Raw genomic sequence first — 21,393 nt, 5'->3', positions numbered from 1 at the left:
TATCTTGTTAATATTTAAAAAATAACGAAAAGAATAAAGACAATATGCACTATAAACCTTATCACACCGCACAGAAGAACATACATAATTTATTTATTACATAAATTAAATGTCAATTTTATTATCAATTATAATTATCTAATTATTAATCCAATTAATAATTATTGTTATCTAATTTATTTTTCTATTAAGTGTATACGTTCCTTGTTAATATTCAAAAAATAACGAGTAAAATAAAGACAATATATAGACTAAAAACTTAATCACATTGCAACGTTTTGATATAAACATTCCTTCAATTTTTATGTAATTGTTTAAACTAATATACATTTGTTTTAACGTCCCTGTACAATGAAGACTTTGGATAATAAAATTTTTAGCCAAAAAAATATCACATTAAAATTATTTTATATTCAAAGTATGTTAATAAGTATGTAATGTTTAAACCAGTACATATGTGTTTAAACAATTTGAAATATAAAGAGATTGCATTAGAATATTAAAATAATTGTTAAATAATCGATAGGAATGTCTATTGTTGTCTAAAAGATCGGAATATGTGATCTATGTACCGTCCCCTTCGAAATCCACCGTTGAAAGGAGACGTTGTCCTCTATGAAAGTACTTTTATTGAAAGTTGTTTATATGACTTTCCTAACGTTGCGCATGTGTATAAAGTGAATAATCCATCTAATCGATAAATTTAAGATTATAACGTTATGATTTTCGTATTTTTATCTATTTCATGTAATTATTTTAATGCTCCTGCGCACTGAGGACTTCGAGGGTAAAATTTAGCTGCAATATAAGAAAAATGCATTGGTGCATTAAAATGATTGTTAATTTATACGTAATGTACACGTATATGGAAATGAAAAAAGAAAGAACATTTCTCTAAACAATTACGTAAATAATATATTAAAACAATTAATAAACAATATACTAATAGAAAATGTGAATTATTAAAGTTTACCATTATGATAGAAGAAAGCTGAGGTGTTTGCTCGTTTAAGTACCATAAAAAAATTGCCTGGATTCATTTTAAAATCTTGTAAACTCTTCTTTTATGTATGTACTTGATACACAAAACAATAAGAAAGTCTAATAGATGCTGTTCTTTTCCAAATCTTTAAATACTTGCAAATCTGCAAATCGTAAGATTGTTTTAATAAAGTATCAAGCAAACTATATATATCTATGTATGATTTTTGTATAAGATATCACTCTCTCTCTTTCCCCTTCTCATACTTTTTATATTACTATTCTTTATGTTATAAAAGAAAAGAGATAAACTTACCACAACTGATATCAATATAAAAAAGTAAAAGCAATTATTATTTAGATAGAAAAGTAAAAACAATTATTGTACTGACAATGAGTATGTGTATTCATGCTGTATTGTACCAATGTTTGGAAACCTAAAAAAAAGTATAAAATAACATAGCATTGGTATAATATAAAGAAAAATTAAATATATAAGTGTTTATTATACGTGTAACACGTTCCTTGGTAATATTTAAAAAATAATGTACAGAATAAAGGCAATATACACTAAAAACTTTATCACATTGCACTGAAAACACAATCGTATAGAAATGAAACATCGTTATAGAAATCTTTAAAACAATTGACATAAGGCACTGTAGCCATCCTTAAAGAATTAAAATAAATTGAAACAAAACAATTGAAATCTCACATGCCAACTATGAAAGTATAAATTCCCATATTCTGTATTTATATGGAAAAATTCTTGTTATTTTAATTCTTCGAGGATGGCTATAGTGCTTCATGTCAATTGTTTTTAAAATATCTGCAACGAGGTTTCTTTTCTATACGATTATGTTTTTCTGTGCGGTTTTTAGTGTATAACCTCTTTATTTTATTCCTTATTTTTTAAATATAATAAAGGAACGTGTACACCTAATAGGAAAATAAAATTATTTTTAATTTATTAAATAAATAAATTTTGTGTGTTTTTCAGTGCAGTGTGATAAAGTGTTTAGGGTATAATGTCTTTATTCTATACATAAGATTTTAAAAATTAACAAGGATAACTTGATACTTTACTAATACAGTTTTATGGTTTTCAGATTTGCGAGTATTAGAAGATTTGGAAAAGCACAGCATCGATTAGGCTTCTCATCGTTTTATATATCGACTACGTACATAAAGGAAGAGTTTACAGGATTTTAAAATGAATCCTGACAATTTTTAATGGTACTTAAACGAGTAAACACATCAGCTTTCTTCTATCATAATGGTAAAATTTAATAATTCGTATTTTATTATTATTATATTACTATTAGTTAGTATTCGTTCAATATTTGTAATTGTATAACTATAATTTATATATAATAATAATATCTTTATAGTATAGTTTTATTTAAACAATTGCATAAAAATTGCATAAAAACTAACATAGATTAATTAACAATTATTATAATGCACTAATGTACTCTCTTTATGTTACAGCAGAATTTTACCCTCGAAGTCCACAGTGCGCAGGAGCATTAAAATAATTACATGAAATAGATAAAAATACGAAAATCATAACGTTTTAATCTTAAATTTTATTGATTATATCGATTATTCACTTTATACACATGCGTAACGTTCGGAGAAAGTCAAATAAACAACGTTTAATAAAAGTACTTTCATAGAGGACAAGAGCTCATTTCAACGGTGGATTTCGAAGGGGACGATACATAGATCGTATATTCCTAGCTTTTAGACAACAATAGACATTCCTATCGATTATTTAACAATTTTTTAAATATTCTGATACACTCTACTTATATTTCAGATTGTTTAAACGCATATGTACTGGTTTAAACATTACATACTTATTAATATACTTTGAATATAAAATAATTTTAATGTGATATTTTCTGGATAAAAATTTTATTATCCAAAGTCATCATTGCACAGGGATGTTAAAACAAATGTATATTAGTTTAAAAATTACATAAAAATTGAAGGAATGTTTAAATCAGAACGTTGCCATGTGATAAAGTTTTTAGTGTATATTGTCTTTATTTGACTCGTTATTTTTTTAATATTACCAAGGAACGTATACACCTAACAGAAAAATAAATTAGATAACAATAATTATTAATTGGATTAGTAATTAGATAATTATAATAATTCATAAAATTGATATTTAATTATTGTAATAAATAAATTATGTATGTTTTCTGTTCTGTGTGATAAGGATTATAGTGCATATTGTCTTTATTCTTTTCGTTATTTTTTAAATATTAACAAGATACGTGTACCTTAAATAGTAAAATAGAATAAATTTTTTATTTATTTAATAAATAAATTATCATATCAAGCTTGACTAGAGTGGTCATGAAGAAAGGCGAGTTACGTACGTGTGCGTAAAATACATTTCTATATGGTAATTGGGAATTTCTGATTGGTCATCTTTTCTTTTGCAATAATTATCAGCCAATCAGGGCTCTTTGCTGATCATTCCTTTTCTTTTCGCGGCGTCGGTGCTGGAGATCGGACGGATGCTACGTCGTCCCGTTAATCTCAGGTAATTAAAAATATTTTCTAACGTAAATAATCTTCCTATATACTAATAGATTCTTCTAGCAAATGACTTCCAAATGATATAATCGAAAGATTACGATAATGTCGAGGATAAAGAATATTTGTGTAGAAAAAAATTCCATGTACATTGGTATGCATTTTCTACGCAATCATATATATCTTGTTTTACGGCATCATTTCTATGGATATCGACTTATAATGTTCAATTTTGATTGTTTGGATTAATAAAGTATATATTTCGACAATTTTTATGTTCCTATATCCTATTTTTAACTATTCGATATTTTTCTATGATAGATGGAAAAACGCAAGGTTCTGAAGCAGCCATGATGTCGTCTCAGATGTCGCTTCGTTTCTTTGCGGCTACGTCACAGCGACGACCACCATTTTGTATACCTGTCATCTCGTTTAACTCAGGTAATTGAAAAGTATTTACACCTTCCTATTACATATCAAACGATAGCTACATACAAGATTTTCATACGTGAGTGTTTTCAAAACGAAATATTGAAAAGTTCGATAGATATATGCGAGAATATAACATCGATATATCTCGATATCCCGCCAAATCTCACCAATGTTACTTAACAATATTTCTTCTAATTTCCAGCTTTTTTCATGGTATCGATAATTACTACCATCTCTAATGATGCTCTAATTAATTATTTTTCATAATTATGTATTCAAAGATCGTATTTCGTATTAAATTCGATTCCTGTCACATACACACACATACAGGCATATATGCATAAGTATAGGTAGCTCGTACACATACACTCATATATTTGATTTTCTTTATGTTATACTAATGTAATCTTTTTTTTTCCTTTTTTAGGTACCGAGCATTAGGAGAGTCCAGCAGGAATACATATACTCAGTCTAACAATTGTGTTTACTCTTTTTTATCTTCATATTCATCGAGGTAAGCGTTATTCTTTTTTTTAAACCATACAGAAATGTATACAAAGAGTGAGAACGAAAGTGAGAGAGAGAGAGAGAGAGAGAAAATAAGAAAACAAAATATTCTATCTACGGGCAATAACGAATGTGTACGTATATTCCAGGAATTTCTCGAAGTGAGAACAGAAGAAACGAAGACAGCCGAAAACAAAACGAAGACAGCCGAACGTTCGACATGAAGGACGCGATTACGTGTTCATTCCAGATCATTCCTTCAACGAGCTAACAATAAGATCTAACGACGTGACGTATTAAACTATTATATATATATAACGTTATCGATTTTTATTAACAATTTTTACTGATATTAAATACTTTATATGTAATTTTATACAAGTAGTGAGATAAAGGCAATTAATATTGCTTGAATTTATATTGATTCTTTATGATAAAATATCTTTAAAAGTGTGCAATGCCTTCAGGAATGATTCACAGGATATATTGTTCTATAATCTTTTTAGTATGTTTCAGCTTTTCAGAGTTTTATTTAATTTTATTTTATTCATCGTCATCCTAAGGGTAGGATACCCATCCTGCAGTCATCAATGAAGACTAAAAGTAAGTATATTTTCCTATTAAACGTTTCTATGATAACTTTAATGGTTTTTTATTATAAGGATGATATTAATTGTTCTTTTTCTTTTTCTGTTTCAGAACATCATTGCAATCGAGCGCGTAGGCAATGAGGTACTCGTGTGTTGCATCGTAAAAATAAAATACAAAAGAATCGGAAAGTAAAGTCAGTGTTGATCGTCGCATGTTAAAGTTTCGTTTGCTCGGTTAAGAAACTCCGTAAGTTTCTTTTATTCGGTTTAAACGTGTGCTCATCGTCATCCTAAGGGTAGGATACCCATCGTGCATTCATCAATGAAGAATAAACGTAAGTCAATTTTTATTTTAAACACTTTCTCAATAATTATAATAATTTTTTTACTTACAACAATGATATTTATAATTTTGTTTTTATTTCTGTTTCAGATCATCATGGGAATATATCAGTGTTGGAAGTGTTTGTGAATTGTGTTTGTGAAGTGTTGCAAGTGTTCGTGCATTGCTATCGTGCGCGAAGCAATATACGGGAGTGTTGTATCGTTAAATATAATTAAAATCACGGATTAGAAGCACGTTCGTTCGTTTTTTTCAATTCCGTCGCGTTCGCGAACTATTTTTGAAATTTATATATTAAATTAACTGCGACCAATGCAGTAATTGCATTAGAGTTTGTTCGAGTAAAGTTGTATTTTATCTTTAAACAGTCGCACAGACTGTTCGCGTATTAGAATCAGTGCATCAATGAAGATTTTTCTACTTGCATTGACTGTGTGCAAAGCAGTCTTTGAATTAGTTGTTAGAATCAGTGATCGGGCGTAAAACAAATTAAAATCAAACGCGAATTAGAATCAGTGTTGTTCGTCGTATAATAAAATTTCGGTTTCGCGATAAAAACTCATCTATAGTTTCTTATTTTCGTTTATACCGCGTTTTTAGATTCACGCGAGGTGCATCGCCATGGTGCAATTGAATTTCATCCCATTGGAATGCATTGTAAGTATCTATTTTTATTTACATTTTATTCGATTTTATTTTATATGATTTTAGATTATATTGCAGATAACTTATCGTTTTGTTCTATTTTATTTTACAGATATGACGACGGACTTTCTACCTTATCAAAGATGTGGAATGAATTCTTCGATGGATCTTCGATGGATCTTCGATGGATCTTCGATGGATCTTCGATGGATCTTCGATGGATCTTCGGTGGATCTTCGATGGATCTTCGATGGATCTTCGATGGATCTTCGATGGATCTTGATACTCGCATTCTACAATACTTGCTGCGAAGTAGGAGTGTTTTGGAGCCATCGTAGAACTTCTTATGCCGTGAGTTAAAATTTAAAGTCCCTCCGGTGCTCAATCATGTCGAGGATGAAAGGTCCTAATCGGCACGAGTTACTGGTTGTAATTATTTAAATAAATTAGTGACGAGCACATGAGTAATTCTTTTCTAGGAGTTACTCATGAAAATTATATATTATATTGTATATTGTATTGTATATTTTATATTAGTTCAGGATAGGTTTTCTTGTCTCACCGGTTAAATTCATTTAATTAATAATGCAATTAATAAATGCACTTTCTTTTTTATTACGTGTTTTGTTCGTGGTTAGTAGTGGTGAAATCGAGCATTTATTTACTCGTTTTCGTCCAGAAAAGCATGTAATAAATGTCTTACATGCATTGCTTTGTACTTAGTTTATCTAATCGTGATTAATTTTAATATATCGATATTTCGATATTATAAATAAATGAGCAAGAAGACAAACTCATTCGCGACGGATAGATTCTAGCAATTAAGTGGTGGCTCAAAGCCCAGTTCTTTTATTAGAACAGCCAACTTAATGAAAGGAGTCGTCCGAGGTTTTTAAATATATTAAAATATATTAAAAGATATTAAAAGATATTAAAAGTTAATATTTATCAAATAAATTGTAGAGTCCTTAGCCGCTTAGATAAATTTCTATAAAAATGTATTTATGTCTTATGTATATATGTGTTTTTAATCATATTTTTTAGATCAGGATTTTCAGCTTCTAATATACTAATCTCCCGTTTCTCCCCCCTATACTTTCTGCGTTCTCATCTATGCGTGTGCCCAGGTGCTACTCGTAAAGGTGAGAAACGGTTAGTATAGGTTTAGTTTTAAGTTTTTCCCCTATTGGCGGCTGTCATTGTGCTAGTGATTGCACGATGTACTTTACACCTGTATGTGCGTATTAGGTAAAGTGTTTTGTACATCGTTTCGCGATATTTTTTAATTGATACATCATTTAATACTGAGAACACTACTTCTACATATCACGTGTGATATGACAAATACGAGTGTTTCTATATTTTTATATTTATATTAAATTTTTCTACTTTTTTTTTGTAATAAAATCGTTTTGAATAGTAGAGTTACCGCATTTATTTGTGGAAACTATGATATACTCGTATATAACTAGTATGCAATATATACTAGTGTATACTTGTATTTTTGCATTAGTCATTTTTGCAATAATCATTAACCTTGACAGACGATTACAGCATTGGTACGTACTCCCATAAGTTTAGAAAACACGCGTTTGAACTAGGGTGTCGGAGGTGCCCCGGGGCATGCTCTCTAGTTTAGGCTTTTGCACCCTGGTGGTATGTGAGAGAATCGTGGAGTGAGTGGGTGGGTATGTACGTATGTTTGATCTTTTTAGATATTGCCAATATAGGCAGGTAGCATACTTAGGTGTGAATGTTTATTTAATTTCTAAGTAGGTAGAGACCGGAGAAGTCGCGCGATTGTAATTTTCACTCAGGAGTGGAAAATTTCTTCTCCGGATATTATACAAAGTTTCAGCAACCTTTAGATTCATTTATCATTTAAATATTTCTTTTATTTTTTCCATATATTGCTGATACTCTGTACCGCGAGATATAAATCAGTATCGAACGATTCAAAAGTCTTTGCGTTTTCTTAAAAATTAATTTTTTAAGAAAAAGTGAAGATAGCTGAATACGTTGGATACTTACTTAATATTAAGTATATTAACGCTTTGCTCTTTTAGTAATTCCTACTGAAAATATTTCATTTGTTATATGTATAGTAAATACAAAGTAGAATAAATATAAAAGTGGTCGAGTAAAAAAGTAAGACCATAAGATGTGTGACAAAGTTTCTGCTTTTGTTTGATATTATTTAATCTTTTAAATGCAAAGTGTTAATAATAGGTTCATCGATTAGATCAAATATCTGTTGAGGCATTCGAGTAAATGTAATTGTACGATTTGTGGATTTCTTTAAGCTGCGATTGTTCAGCAAATGCATTATAAAATGCACTTAGAAAAAGCCTCACAGCAGCGTTTAGGGCATGAAGAAAGAAGAGGCATTATGCCGAAGAGGCCCCCACTTAAATGTGGCTGAAGAGGGCAACTACTATTGAGGCTATTGAGTTATTTTCAAAATTTCAACGGCAAGTTCGAACTTTTCGAAAATAGCTCTTTAGTCATTTTTTATATTTTATTGTATAATTTTGTTGCTCGTCATTAATTTGTAGTTGTAATTGGAGATGATGGACCATTCCATCTCCTTGGGACACCAAATTTGTGTCCCTCAAAATCGTCAAAAAGATGCATATCTGTTTAGTTAGAGTCAAAAATATTAAAATTTTCGTATTATTAAATTTTCAAGCTTAAATAACGTTCGGTAAATATTATAGTAATTTTTGTTTTCTTGTTTCATTTTTAAGATTTTTCACTGTAATCGTATTTTATTAAATTTGCAATTTTTCTTTTCCATAAAATGCAATTTAAAAGTATTTCGTAATAATTATATTAGATATTATTTTTTCTAGTAATTTAATATTTGTACTTTTCCTTTTTTTATATATATATTTTTTGTAAATGTAAAATCACGCGTTTAAATTTAATTTCATTACAACGGTAAATAGAGATTTAATCAAAATAAATAAAGAATTCAATTGAAAAAAAAGTGCATCTGCGAATTGGACGATTTATATGTCAGGCCATATTTTCACTTGATTGTATGATTAATATAGTTTTCTTTTTGTTGCAGGTGATCATCGTTGGATTTAACTACCAAATCTTTGAGATTTTTTTTTGCTTGAACGCCATGAATACTTTTTAAAATATAAATATATGTATTATTTATAAAGGCATTTCTGAAGGCACACACATTTTTATACACTAAAAATTGAATATTATTCTTTAAAATTTTATTACTATGTAATTAAACTATATATACTATTAAAGAATTTATTATATACTAACATATACTATCAAAGAATACTGTATTCTTTGATAGTATTATTAGACCGTCATCGCGTATCTATCTTCTCCCACTGGTGGTCAGGGTACTATCCAAGATAATTTTTGTTACGCAAAAAGTAGACTTGTGAGCATCTATGTACTTGTGTATTCTTTGGTTTTGCTCACGAACTACTTCATGTCATAAACAACGAATCAAGAAAGAAGGAAAATCAAATGAAAAGTACATGATTAATATTATTGGTGAAGAATTTGTCCATAAATTTATTTTTTATTTCTCGAAGAAGGACAAATGAATGTTTTATTTACGAGGTAAATATGTATTTATATATTTATATAAATATTGAATGATATTTGCAATATCGATTTTAATTGTGTATATGACAAAATATATACAAGAACGTATAAATTGAAATTAATTGTAATCGGTAATACAAGTTTTTGATTAATGAATATTTGAGTGTACAATATTTTTAATTAATTACTTGTATATTTATTCTCTTCTTTGCTTCCTTTTTTACAGTATTCAAAAATACATCCCATGTAGATGTAATTTTGCAAAAGAAGAACGGTGAAAAGAGATCTCAGAGCTACAATTAATATTTATATATTTATCTTTTCTATATTAACATTTGTGTTCAAATTCATTTGACTAAGTTATAAGATTAATTATGAATATCTGTTAAATGTTCTTGCCTGTGCGGTAACTTTGTAAACTTGAACTTTTCATGTGCCTTAAGATAAAAATTTTGTTTGTTAAGATTTGTATGTGTTGTAAATTGATTGTATGCAGAAAATGTTATCATTTCAATTGCATTTAAATCAATTGAGAATGAAGTAATAAATAAGCTAACATAAATATAAAATGTCAATCAGCGATCATAATACAGGCAAACGTATATTGATATTAACTTCGATAATATTTTTTTATTATACTTTATGGATCATCGGTTTGCCTTTCATTGATGACGATAGATTGCAATCTTTTTTTTATCCTCAGCATTTAGCTTTATTAATACCTGCGATTTGTGGTCTATGTTTTGTCGGTGGTTTAGTAATTTTTACGCTATATCATATAAGACCGTATATTTGTAAGAAAATTAAATAAAAAAAAAAAGATTGCAATGTAAATAATCAATTATTGAGAGTGATAATTATTCAGTACAATAACAATATATAACATAAAAATATACGAGTAAAGATTATTATTAGTTAATATTACAGTTATTACGATATTCGTATGCAATTATAGAAAAATTTTATGTATTAAAAAATACTTGTTAGTTATCGTGTAATAAAATTATCTGACAGTTAAACATTATAGTAATCTAACATTAAAGGATTTTGCTAAGTTTATATGTTATATTTTAAATGTCAATGATGGATAGCAAAGATTGGTTAATAGTTGGAATTTCAGGAGTAACGTGTAGCGGAAAGACAATGTTAGCTAAAGAACTGCACAAAAAGTTAAGCGGTTCTATTTTAATACATCAAGATAATTATTATTTACCTCCTAACGATCCAAGGCACATCAAAATTGCCGCTTTGAATCATATTAATTGGGAAATTTTATCTAGCTTAGATATGGACAGAATGTATTCAGATATTAAACAATTGCTAAATTCTATACCAAATGATTTGAATAATGCTGGAAAGAAGTCAAAGCAAATATTAATATTAGAAGGTTTCTTATTATTTGGATATAAGCCGATCTCAGATTTATGTCAACTTAAATATTTTCTTACATTGAACAAAGATGAGTGTTACAAACGTAGGTGCATCAGAACATATGATCCTGCCGATGTTCCAGGATATTTTGAAACAGTTGTTTGGCCAGAGTATTTAAAACATCTATCAACAATAATGCAAGATGAAAATGCATCTACGGAGTTAATATTTGTTGATGGAACGATGGAGAAAGATGAGACGGTTCAAATGGTTTTAACAAAAATTCAAGATTTGTTATCTTAAGCAGACTATTATTATTATTTAAAAAAGAAAGGCTTGTGTAAAAAGAAATTATTTTTCTGCTACAATAACTAACAATAAGACTATTGTACTTTATTATAAAGATGGACCAAAAGAAAAAGAAAAATATAATTCTATGTAAAGTTCAAGACACACAAAGATTAATTAAAAATCTTAAGTTTATATTTTTATTATTAAGCACAAAATCGTTTGCGTAACAGTTAATTTACTGTTACATATTATTGAAGATATTTCATGCTTTTTAATTTTATATTTGAAACGGTTAATATATTATTATATTATATATATAAAAAAAGATTCATTTTCACTTTTTCGCAGTAAAAAAAATATATTACTTACCTGAAACTTTGAATTTGTTTAATATATGAATGTATATTAAAAAAAAATATAAATAAATTTGTTAATCGCTCAAAAGAGAAATAATATAACTAAGATCGCACTATTAAGTACTAAGTTTTTTAAACACATATTTATACATTTAGAAAGCTGTACTATTTCAATAATTTATTAAGTTTGCCTTTTAGTTAAAAATGCTCATGTATGAAACAGCGTGTGTAATTGTGTGTATTCTTATTTTTTTTCAAAACAATATGATCTCTTGTGGATAAAATACCACGATATTTTAATTTATTTACTACGTAGTTTTACTTATAAAGCCTGTTTTAGATATTAATTTTCTATAAATTTTATATGCAAATTAAAACAAACTCAATAATAATTATGAGATAAAGCATATTCCAATACATTGGTAACTTTTTACAGATAAAGTACTACACTTTCATTATTATAATAATTATTATTGTTATTATTATATAATATTAATATTATTATTTTACGCTCGTGTTTTTTTTATACGTTGTTTTTCAAAGTGCGTTTCACAAGTATGAGAGTCATATTACTATTACGAAAAACTCTAGAATCGATGAACTGCGATTAGTTTTCAGCCTTAATTTCTTATCGTTTAGAACTTTACAAGTTGTTAATCGTAGTCTTGGAATCTTTGTACAAAATAGATTACTTTAGACAAATTTCGACAGATTTGAAATACTTTACCCAAAACAGGCTTCAAAATGTACTTGTGCTTGACCTTCAACAAGACTTATTTCATTAATTTCCTTCTTTTTTAATAAAGATAATACACAACGACGTATGTATGTTACACAGAGTAAGAGTTATGTTTCAACTGAGCTTGACCATTTGTGACATTTGTGGGTCCAACTGTTTGATCGTCCTGTTCGTTTTGACCGCAAGTTTTTCGAACATATTGTGGCGTAAGAACAACTTCCTCTTCCATCTCGAGCACCCGTTTATCTAATTCTGCACAAGTTTGCATTTCTTTCTCGAGTTTGGCTAACATTTGTGGCGAGTTATATTTTTCCGGATCGTCGTGAAATACTACCATACCATCTTTCTGATTAATAGTCGCAAAAATTTCACCATCCTCTATCTAGAATCAAAAAGTACGAACCAAAAATATAAATTATTAAATATATATATATATATTATACGATTAAAAAAAATGTTAATAAAACGTAGAATTTACCATATTTAAAATATATTTCTCTGCATCTGAAGGGCCAGCCAATTGAACTCTACTTGCAACGTCGCTTAAACTAAGTGTCAAGAAAGTTTTAGTCAGCCTCTGTATATTTTTTTTGTACAAAAAGCTGAGGACTTGCTTAACTAATCCCGAATTGTGCTCCCTTTCAAAAAGTTCTTGGTATTTTCTAATGATGTTTAGCAAATCTTCGCAATTGTTAGTCAGGTAAGCTGTCGCTAATTCTTGATATGGTAGACTTAACTGTTTGATGTACCTATTAACTACCTGACTCGTGTACCTAGGTAAATTTAAGATCTTTCCGTGCAATATTAAAGAGACCAAAATGTATTTCTTATAGGCCTCTAACATAATATGACTGACAGCCATAGCAGGAGTCGTTACACACACTTCAAAGAAATATAATGCACGGTCATAATTTTTCAATGCTGTATATATCATACCACCATAATAATAATAAAGTAAAAAAAACTTTGAATCAAATTGTCCACCTTCCTGACTAATACCAGTAACATCAATATCAAGAAACTCAAGCGATGGCTTAAAACACTTAGACAGAAGGCATAATTGGCAGAGATCGGCATGTATTGAAGTTAGCTGACTGTCAAACAGTTGAATCTTACGTATAGCTCTGCGCAGTAATTCTATACCACGTAACGGCACTTGCAATTCAACTAGAATTTGAGTTAGTAAATGACATAGTTCCGCATCTGCAAGAAAAGACAATATTTGATTTTAAATTTTATACAATATGTTTTATTTCTAAAGCAAGATTATACAATTGGTATTAAAAAAAAAAATATTAATGCCAATGTGGATAAAAAGAAATACTTTTTTTCAATATAAGCTTACATGTATCGGGTGCAAATTGAATTTGTTCGCTGTTGCACCCTATGATAAATTCTTGGACCTGACTGAACAATGGCTTATAAGAATCAAGATCATAGCTACCGCTGGGATGAGGCAATGAAAATTTAACGCATAATACTGCCAAAATCCCAAGGGAGTGTTGCTGCAAATCCAACGTTTCCAATACATTATCTAGGTGTTGTCCATTTTTCATTAATACTTCGGTACTCTTATTTATAACATCATATAATTCCCGGAAGTTACCTAAAGTAAAGAAACCAATAGAACCCATTCATTATTATTCCTTTATCTATTCTACCTATGCACACATATATACCTATACATAGACATATATTATATTAAAATAATCGTATCAGTTTTATCAAAAAGTTATTAATAAAAGTAGTAAGTTTAGCCTAACAATAATCGAAGCAAATTTTGATCTCTAGAAAAGCTCATAATATATAGCTCTTATTTATAATATAACAAAAAAATGTTGAATAATTGAATGAAATATTGCTTAATTAATGACACAATTAACATAGATTGTTTTAAAAATAGGTTAAATGAATGATATTGCAATATGAAAATGATACATATGTAGAATAGAAAAATATGTAGTGGATATTGTTTATAGGTTATATTATCATCTATCAAAGAAAATGTCACACATTTTGATTTTACCTTGCTTTGAAAGCGTCCGCACATTATTTACAAATTGCTCTAATGCCGTCGCCATTTCTACAAATGTCTCGTTATCATCACCACCCGTGAAACGGTGGTGATCCGTGTATTTACAAGAATATTATTTTAGCCAGTAGGTAATAGCCAAGATGACGTTTTGAAACGGACGACTAGGACTAACTGGAACACTCTGAAGCACGTTGCAATGTTAAGTTAGTTGCAGTGCGAAAATCGAATCTGTTACATGATGCGAATATCTTTTATCGAACTTCAAGACTGTTGCCGGTCACCGCTTTTATTATTTATGTACTATGTAATACCAACAATTTGAAAATGTAACGAAATACTAATTTTTCTCTAAATTTTAATAAAATTATTGAAATTACGATTTAATTTATATTAACATTTTAAACTTACTTTGTTCTATCTGTTAATCTTATTATCAATATAAAGGGTGTATCACAATATTTTCATTGTAATATTATACAAAGTTCAAAAAAATTATTACAAAAGTTTCATAATTTTATTGGATGACAGTTTTATAATTAAAATAATTTTATCTTTTTGCTAAGGGTTAACGATTATACAATTTAATTTTTTAAAATCAAATTGTATATTTCATTTACTTATAAATGACAGCCATTTTGAAAATAAAATTCAACTACCAATAACTGTGTATATTTCAAGGTCAACGAAGGTTATGTAAACAAGATTTTTTTGCTTTATTATACTGCTAATTGTAAGACATTTAAAAATTCAAAAGAAATGTACTTATAATTAATATCAGCCTGCATATGTAATATTTTATTTTTTGTATTATTAAAATTTTAAAAATATTTTTAAGACAAGTTTTAATAATTCAAATTTTAGAATAAATTTTTGCAATAACTATAATTATTAATAATGATTAATAATTTATTCACAAATATTTAAAAATTGTTTTTCTTTTTTATATACTTTGTTTTCTAAGTAATGTAGTTATTATAAATAATAAATTGAATCATAGGGTGTAGAAATAAAGCTATTTGAATTTCTTTGTAGTTCAATTTTGTACCGCTTGATGACATCACCTATTCTATTGGTGATTACGAGTACTATCTTTTACTTACCGTGTTTCCCTATTACTGAACTTCGTTTTCATTAAAATATATTTTGTTATTGGCAATTTTAGATCTATTTTGATTCCGCTATAATATAAAAAGATTTTATTTTTTTACCATTTAAGAAATTTTTAAGATCTATAATAATCATAAAATATATTACAAAAATATAATTAAATATATCTGAAACAAAGATAATAATATCATATTATTATTTTTATTTTTGATATTGTAATAAAAAAAACTCAACTCCAAATGTAGTCTATTCAATATTAAATTTTGAAATAATACTCGACAAAAATCTTTGAAAGAAAATAATATTATTCTCAAGAGTTTACGAAATAATAGAATTTTTCTAAATATTGTTATCAATATTTTTAAATTATAGATAAAAGAAAAATGTGTATCTATAATTTTTTTTTTAAAGCCAAAGCTCTTATTTCAACTTGATAATTAGAATTATATATTGAATACCTTTTATTTACGAAAGATTTTCTTTGTATGCATGATAAGAAAATAGCCATTAAATTTAAATTACAAATATTCATTTAATTCAATGCATTTTTCTGATCATTTGCTGCACTTTAATTCTTCATTTTTCATTTAAAATTTTAATTAGACAAATTATGTAATTGTCTATTAATTATATATGCATTAGTTAATGACGTTGTTTGCATTTAGTAAAATTTATTCTAATTTATTTTAGTTATTTTCAGTTTCACCTGTAAGCACGTATAAAGAAACTATAATGTAGTTGGCTAAAACATTGCAGTTTGGCTTGCCTATATTATAATTTTTTTCAAATATTATTGTTAATATTACTAAATAATATTTACATTGATCAAATAATATATATATAAATAAATATTCCTGTAAAAAAAAAAATTAATAAGAATATAAGTAAAATATAAGACACACGTGGGTCAACTTTAATTGTTACGCGCGAAATTCAAAAAATGACGCAATTGGACACGCGAATGAATCATAATGCTTTTAACGATCAAACAATCTCTAAGGCAAATAAAACTGTATGTATTTTCCTTTCGAAGTATTAATTGTAATGTCAAGTCTTTAATCAGAGAAACCTCGCGTTAGTTAGATTTAATTAGAAGTATCGAAAGATTTGTGAAAATAATAAGAGTAAAAAAAGAAGAAATAATGTCGAATGCAACGTACAACGAACTTTGGAAAGAGACACAAAATACATTGGATGAATTAATACGCGCGGATTCGTGTGTGCAAAATTCAAAACCACAAAAAGATCGAAATAAAGCACATCAAATTGTTTCGGAATTGTATGTTAAATACATCATTGTTTGCAACAAGTTAGAAGAGTGTTACGATCAAATAATTCAACCACAAAAACGTATCCTACTTAAGAAATTATTGGACTCAGTGATAGGAAGAGTTTTAGAATTGAAACATGAATTGGTAAACGTTGATCTTTCTGAACATAGTTACTACGATGATATATTAATTAAATACAGCGTTACTCCAGAAGATGTTGAAATTCGAATACCGAGATACTTTACGAGAGAACGTCAAAAGGAAATAGACGATAGACGAGAATTCATAGAAAATACTTTGAGAAATGTTGGTTTTTTGGACGAAATTGTTGTATCCAAAACGATGAGCGAATTAGAAGCTGTGAGATTAATTCAGGTAGAATAAGAAAGTTTCTTTTAAAAAAATATCACTTTTATATTTTAATTTTATTTATTATTCGTTATAATAACATATTTACATGATAACGTATGCTTTTTATATTAATAATTTCTCGAGAAAATAAAAATAAAACGAAAAAAGGGAAAGCTGTGATAGGAGGGGTGGAAGGGGTGGAAAGGGTGGAACTTCAAATTTTATCAATATTGGTTTTAAACTTTCTCTTCAATATGTCTAATTAAAAATAGAAAATATTAAAATTTATTTACAAATTATTTATATTATAAAAATAAAATGATTGTGTAGGCTCAGGAAAGAGCAAGACAAGGACGAATAAGATTCCAATTTATGAAGGAAATACGACAAATGAAAGAAAAATCAATGGTTAAGCAAGAGGCAGAGGAAATAGATCAGGAAAAAATTGAAGCTGCTGCGATAAAAATTCAAAAAATTTGGAAAGGTTATAGAACTCGACGTTGGATCCGAAAAAGACGATTAGACGAAATGCTGCTGATAGGTTTCATATTTTTGTTTTCTGTTGTTTCTTTCTTTTATTCTAAATCCTTGATTTGAGAATTATTCTTCTTTTAAACGAATACAATTTTGTTCGGGCAAACCAGTAACTCGAGACAATTTTATACGAAAAATACACGCGTAATTTTGTAGGTATGCTCCCGCCTAACGAAATAACGATGGAAAATATTCGGCAAGCAGAAAAAATTATAGATTGTCGTCATGAAAAGCAGATAAAATTTCGAGAAATCTATGAAAAATTGATAAACGAGATTACGGAAAGAATTCGCAAAGAAAGGAGTGGCGTAATGGAAGAAAATATTAGAAGCGAAATTCGAAACTGGATAAATGATTACTTTCAACAGACCGGCAAAATTCCGGATTTACCATCTGTCGAAAGTGGTGGTTCCAGATTTATTTTCAGTAGACAGGTGTATATACGTACATTTTTAATATTTATATATGTAAATTTATACACATATTTATACATATATATATATTTTTAAAGGGAACAGAAAGTACGATAAGTAAATCAACTGGAATATCTTCGAAGGAATCGAGAAAATCGAAAAAATCCAAAACGAAAAAAAGCAGCGAGCCTGAAAAATCGGAAGATGAAACCGAACTGAGTTACTTTAAATCTATACCTTCGAATTTTCTTCCAGAATTGGTTAATTTACAAGAAGAGTATCAAAAAGTATGGAAAAACAAAGACGAGTCTATGAATCCTATGCAGGAACCTTACAAAGATATGATAGAAGCTGATAAAACTGAAGAAATAAAAGAAGAAATTAGAATTGGAGTGGATCAAAAATTGAGAGGTATATTTTATTTTTTGATCTAACATAAGAGAACCAATAATTTCTTGATTTAATAGATCGCCAGGACAAATTTTTAATAAAGTAGTTCTATAATAAATAATACAAGCTTGCTTTTATAAACCATGTTTAAGAATAATTATAACAATTAGATGATATAGAAGCTCTCCAAGCAGCTTTGGACAGAGATAAGGGTATTAAAAGTAAACGTGGTAAGAAAACGCAAAAACGTGTTCGTCGTAGTGGAAAAAAGAATAAAAAGAAAAAAGAAAAGGATTTGACACCGGATAGAACAACAGAATCCCTTTTCGAAGAATTACTCACTCAAGGAATTATTAAACTCTATCGAGAAACTCCATTGGCTGAATTTAAAGTCGAGAAGTCTTATGCTAATTATGAACTTCTTCAGAATGATAAAGATACTTTACCAACGTTAGGTAAATATTTTTTTAAATACAAAAACAATGTACAGTGGGGAATCAAGTTAATCAGAATTTTTTATTCTGTTTATACTTACAATTGTGTAATTGTACAAATGTAATTATTTTTAGGTGACATCAAACAATTAATCAAAGAGTATTGTATTCTTCCTTTAGGCAACAGTATTTTCAGAGAATTAACACCTCTCGTAAGATCAGTTCTAATAGCAGGACCTCGTGGAAGCGGGAAGAAAATGTTGGTAAACGCTATTTGTACTGAATTAGGTGCTACTCTTTTCGATATTACACCTTCTAATATTGTTGGGAAGTATCCTGGAAAAACTGGATTGATTATGTTGGTCCATTTGATATCCAAGGTAGATTAACATTTGTCTTAATTAGGTTACTATTTCTAAGAGGATCGTTCACGTACATATTTTTTAATATTTTTTCCTTTACTGCAACGAACACTCGTCCTCACATGAAATTATTATTCATCGGTTGATATCTCAGTATAAAATTAATTATTGTTTGTGTCTAAATTAGTACGTTATTTATTATTCGTGAATTTACATATTTGATTAATCGACTTTAAAAAGACCAAAATATAGAAGACGCGATGATTAATAATATTCTTTTTTTTTTTATTATTGTTTTTCAAGGTATCACGATTATTACAACCATCGATCATTTTTATGGATAATGCTGAAAAACCATTCGTTAAAAAACCACCAAAAACTGACAAAACTGATCCGAAACGTCTCAAGAAAGATTTACCTAAGTTGATCAAAAGTATCACTAATGAAGATAAAGTTATACTAATTGGAACGACAAGTTCACCTTGGGATGCCGATCAAAAATTATTATATCAAACTTATGACAAAATAATATACCTTCCCAGACCAGATTATGGTAGTATGTCACTTGTCTGGAGAAATTTATTATACAAGGCAAGAATTAAACATATAAATAATATTAAATTTGTTCTCGCCAATTTATAATATCGAAATAACATAAAAATATCGTCAAATCGACGCGAATTTCTTTAACAAACATCATAGAAAACAGTATATTCTTTTCGGTTGACCGCAAAAATTCGTGCCAATTACAAATGTGCAAAATTATTTCCACTTATCTAAGCTTTTCGACAACAACAACAAAATATATATTTGTATTATTATTTATATTTATTATATATTTTCTAATACACAGTATTCCGGAATAAGCAGACAATTCGATATATCAGCAATGAATAAAATCTGTGACGGATTTACTATTGGTACGATATTGGATGCCGTTAATGAGGTATTTACGTAATTGGATTAATTTTAATTACAAGATTTTCTCTCTCTCTCTCTCTCTCTCTCTCTCTCTCGTGACTTTTTTATTTAATTAATTAATATAATTGAAAAAAGATTATTTATATATTACAGGTTATGACGACGAAACGAATGGTACAATTAAGAACACAGCCGTTAACACATGCAGAATTAATTAACGCCATTAGTACCAAAGATCCCGTTTATCGCGAAGAAGAAGACACATTTTTATGTAAAAATATTTTTTTCTGTATCTATACGCATTGAACGCGAATATTTTTTACTTCTTTTCTTTTCTTTTCTTTCGTTTCATTAAATATCATTAATTACAGCATGGTTCTCGAAAACGCCAACTTGTCGAAGAAAACAAAGAGCTTTGGAATTGGAACGTGAAAGGCTCGATGAAGCTAACGAATCCATGAAAAAGAAAGGAAAAAATGGAACGCGAAAACAAAAAGAATAAAATTTAATAAAATATAATTATATGAGGAAAAAAAAAATAGAAAAAAAAATATGACAAATAATTATGAAAATATATTTTTCTAAATTAGCACTTTAACATTGTGAAATATTTTTACATTGTGAAAATGTCGTCGTTAGTTTTGTCAAACGAATATTTTCATTTTTAAACGATACCATTTCTTATTACATAATACATGCAAACTTTCCTGTTATCAATGAACTCTTGATAAACAAAATAATTCCGATGATGATTTACGTAATCCTAATGTAATGTATAATGTAATGTATGTGTATAATGTACAACCGAGAGAGTATTTGTATTGATTGTGATTAAAAATTGAAGAATATAAAAAAGAAAGGGAAAGAAATTATGATCGAAATTAGAGCATCGATAAAAAAATACTCTACTCGTGTATCTTTCTCACGCAATGATTAAGTGTTCGCACCATGATTATTGTTTCAATGGTCATATTTTATGATCAATATTACATATTACGTTCGTTACATTTGATTAAAAATAGAAGAGGAACATTTTAAAGCACGCGTTTGACACGACGATTAACGATGGCCCGTAATCGACCTATGATAACAAGAAGAAATATGAAAGACTGATAAAAACATAACGCATAAACGTAAAGTATGAATTAAGTTTCTTTGACAATGAAATAATAAGTGGTTTTTTAT

At 28.1% G+C, this 21,393-nt stretch overlaps 3 protein-coding genes and 1 long non-coding RNA gene across 4 annotated transcripts; 3 read left to right on the top strand and 1 right to left on the bottom strand.

Annotated features, from left to right (window-relative positions):
• Positions 1 to 9,396: 9,396 nt before the first annotated feature.
• On the top strand, positions 9,397 to 10,195 carry LOC122513793. Its single transcript, XR_006302866.1, has 2 exons — positions 9,397 to 9,648; positions 9,860 to 10,195. It is a non-coding gene; the product is annotated as an uncharacterized LOC122513793 (long non-coding RNA).
• A 244-nt stretch (positions 10,196 to 10,439) lies between these two features.
• Positions 10,440 to 11,351, top strand: LOC122513792 (nicotinamide riboside kinase 1). The gene has a single exon (XM_043630262.1). The coding sequence runs from the start codon at positions 10,708 to 10,710 to the stop codon at positions 11,305 to 11,307; it is 600 nt and encodes a 199-aa protein (XP_043486197.1). The 5' UTR covers positions 10,440 to 10,707; the 3' UTR covers positions 11,308 to 11,351.
• A 463-nt stretch (positions 11,352 to 11,814) lies between these two features.
• Positions 11,815 to 14,646, bottom strand: LOC122513782 (COP9 signalosome complex subunit 3). Its single transcript, XM_043630254.1, has 4 exons — positions 14,417 to 14,646; positions 13,736 to 13,996; positions 12,869 to 13,593; positions 11,815 to 12,772 (listed from the first exon to the last, which is right to left on the bottom strand). The coding sequence occupies exons 1-4, from the start codon at positions 14,469 to 14,471 to the stop codon at positions 12,482 to 12,484; spliced, it is 1,332 nt and encodes a 443-aa protein (XP_043486189.1). The 5' UTR covers positions 14,472 to 14,646; the 3' UTR covers positions 11,815 to 12,481.
• A 2,028-nt stretch (positions 14,647 to 16,674) lies between these two features.
• On the top strand, positions 16,675 to 20,704 carry LOC122513923 (dynein regulatory complex protein 11; the record flags this gene model as incomplete). Its single annotated transcript, XM_043630457.1, has 10 exons — positions 16,675 to 17,178; positions 17,485 to 17,695; positions 17,845 to 18,122; positions 18,200 to 18,512; positions 18,662 to 18,946; positions 19,061 to 19,305; positions 19,591 to 19,878; positions 20,141 to 20,233; positions 20,362 to 20,479; positions 20,580 to 20,704. Coding segments are annotated over exons 1-10 (2,460 nt in total), but the record flags the coding sequence as incomplete, so codon positions are not given.
• Positions 20,705 to 21,393: the final 689 nt, after the last annotated feature.

The sequence above is a fragment of the Polistes fuscatus genome, unplaced genomic scaffold (genome assembly GCF_010416935.1).
Source record: "Polistes fuscatus isolate 324 unplaced genomic scaffold, CU_Pfus_HIC Scaffold13, whole genome shotgun sequence".
NCBI lineage: Eukaryota > Metazoa > Arthropoda > Insecta > Hymenoptera > Vespidae > Polistes > Polistes fuscatus.
This window is presented reverse-complemented; position numbering and strand designations above follow the sequence as displayed.

Coding starts and splice junctions, on each gene's coding strand:
- LOC122513792 (XM_043630262.1), top strand. CDS start 10,708: ATGTCAATGATGGATAGCAAAGATTGGTTAATAGTTGGAATTTCAGGA.
- LOC122513782 (XM_043630254.1), bottom strand. CDS start 14,471: ATGGCGACGGCATTAGAGCAATTTGTAAATAATGTGCGGACGCTTTCA. Junction 13,997..14,416: donor GCGGACGCTTTCAAAGCAAG/GTAAAATCAAAA, acceptor TCTTTACTTTAG/GTAACTTCCGGGAATTATAT. Junction 13,594..13,735: donor TCAATTTGCACCCGATACAT/GTAAGCTTATAT, acceptor CTTTTCTTGCAG/ATGCGGAACTATGTCATTTA.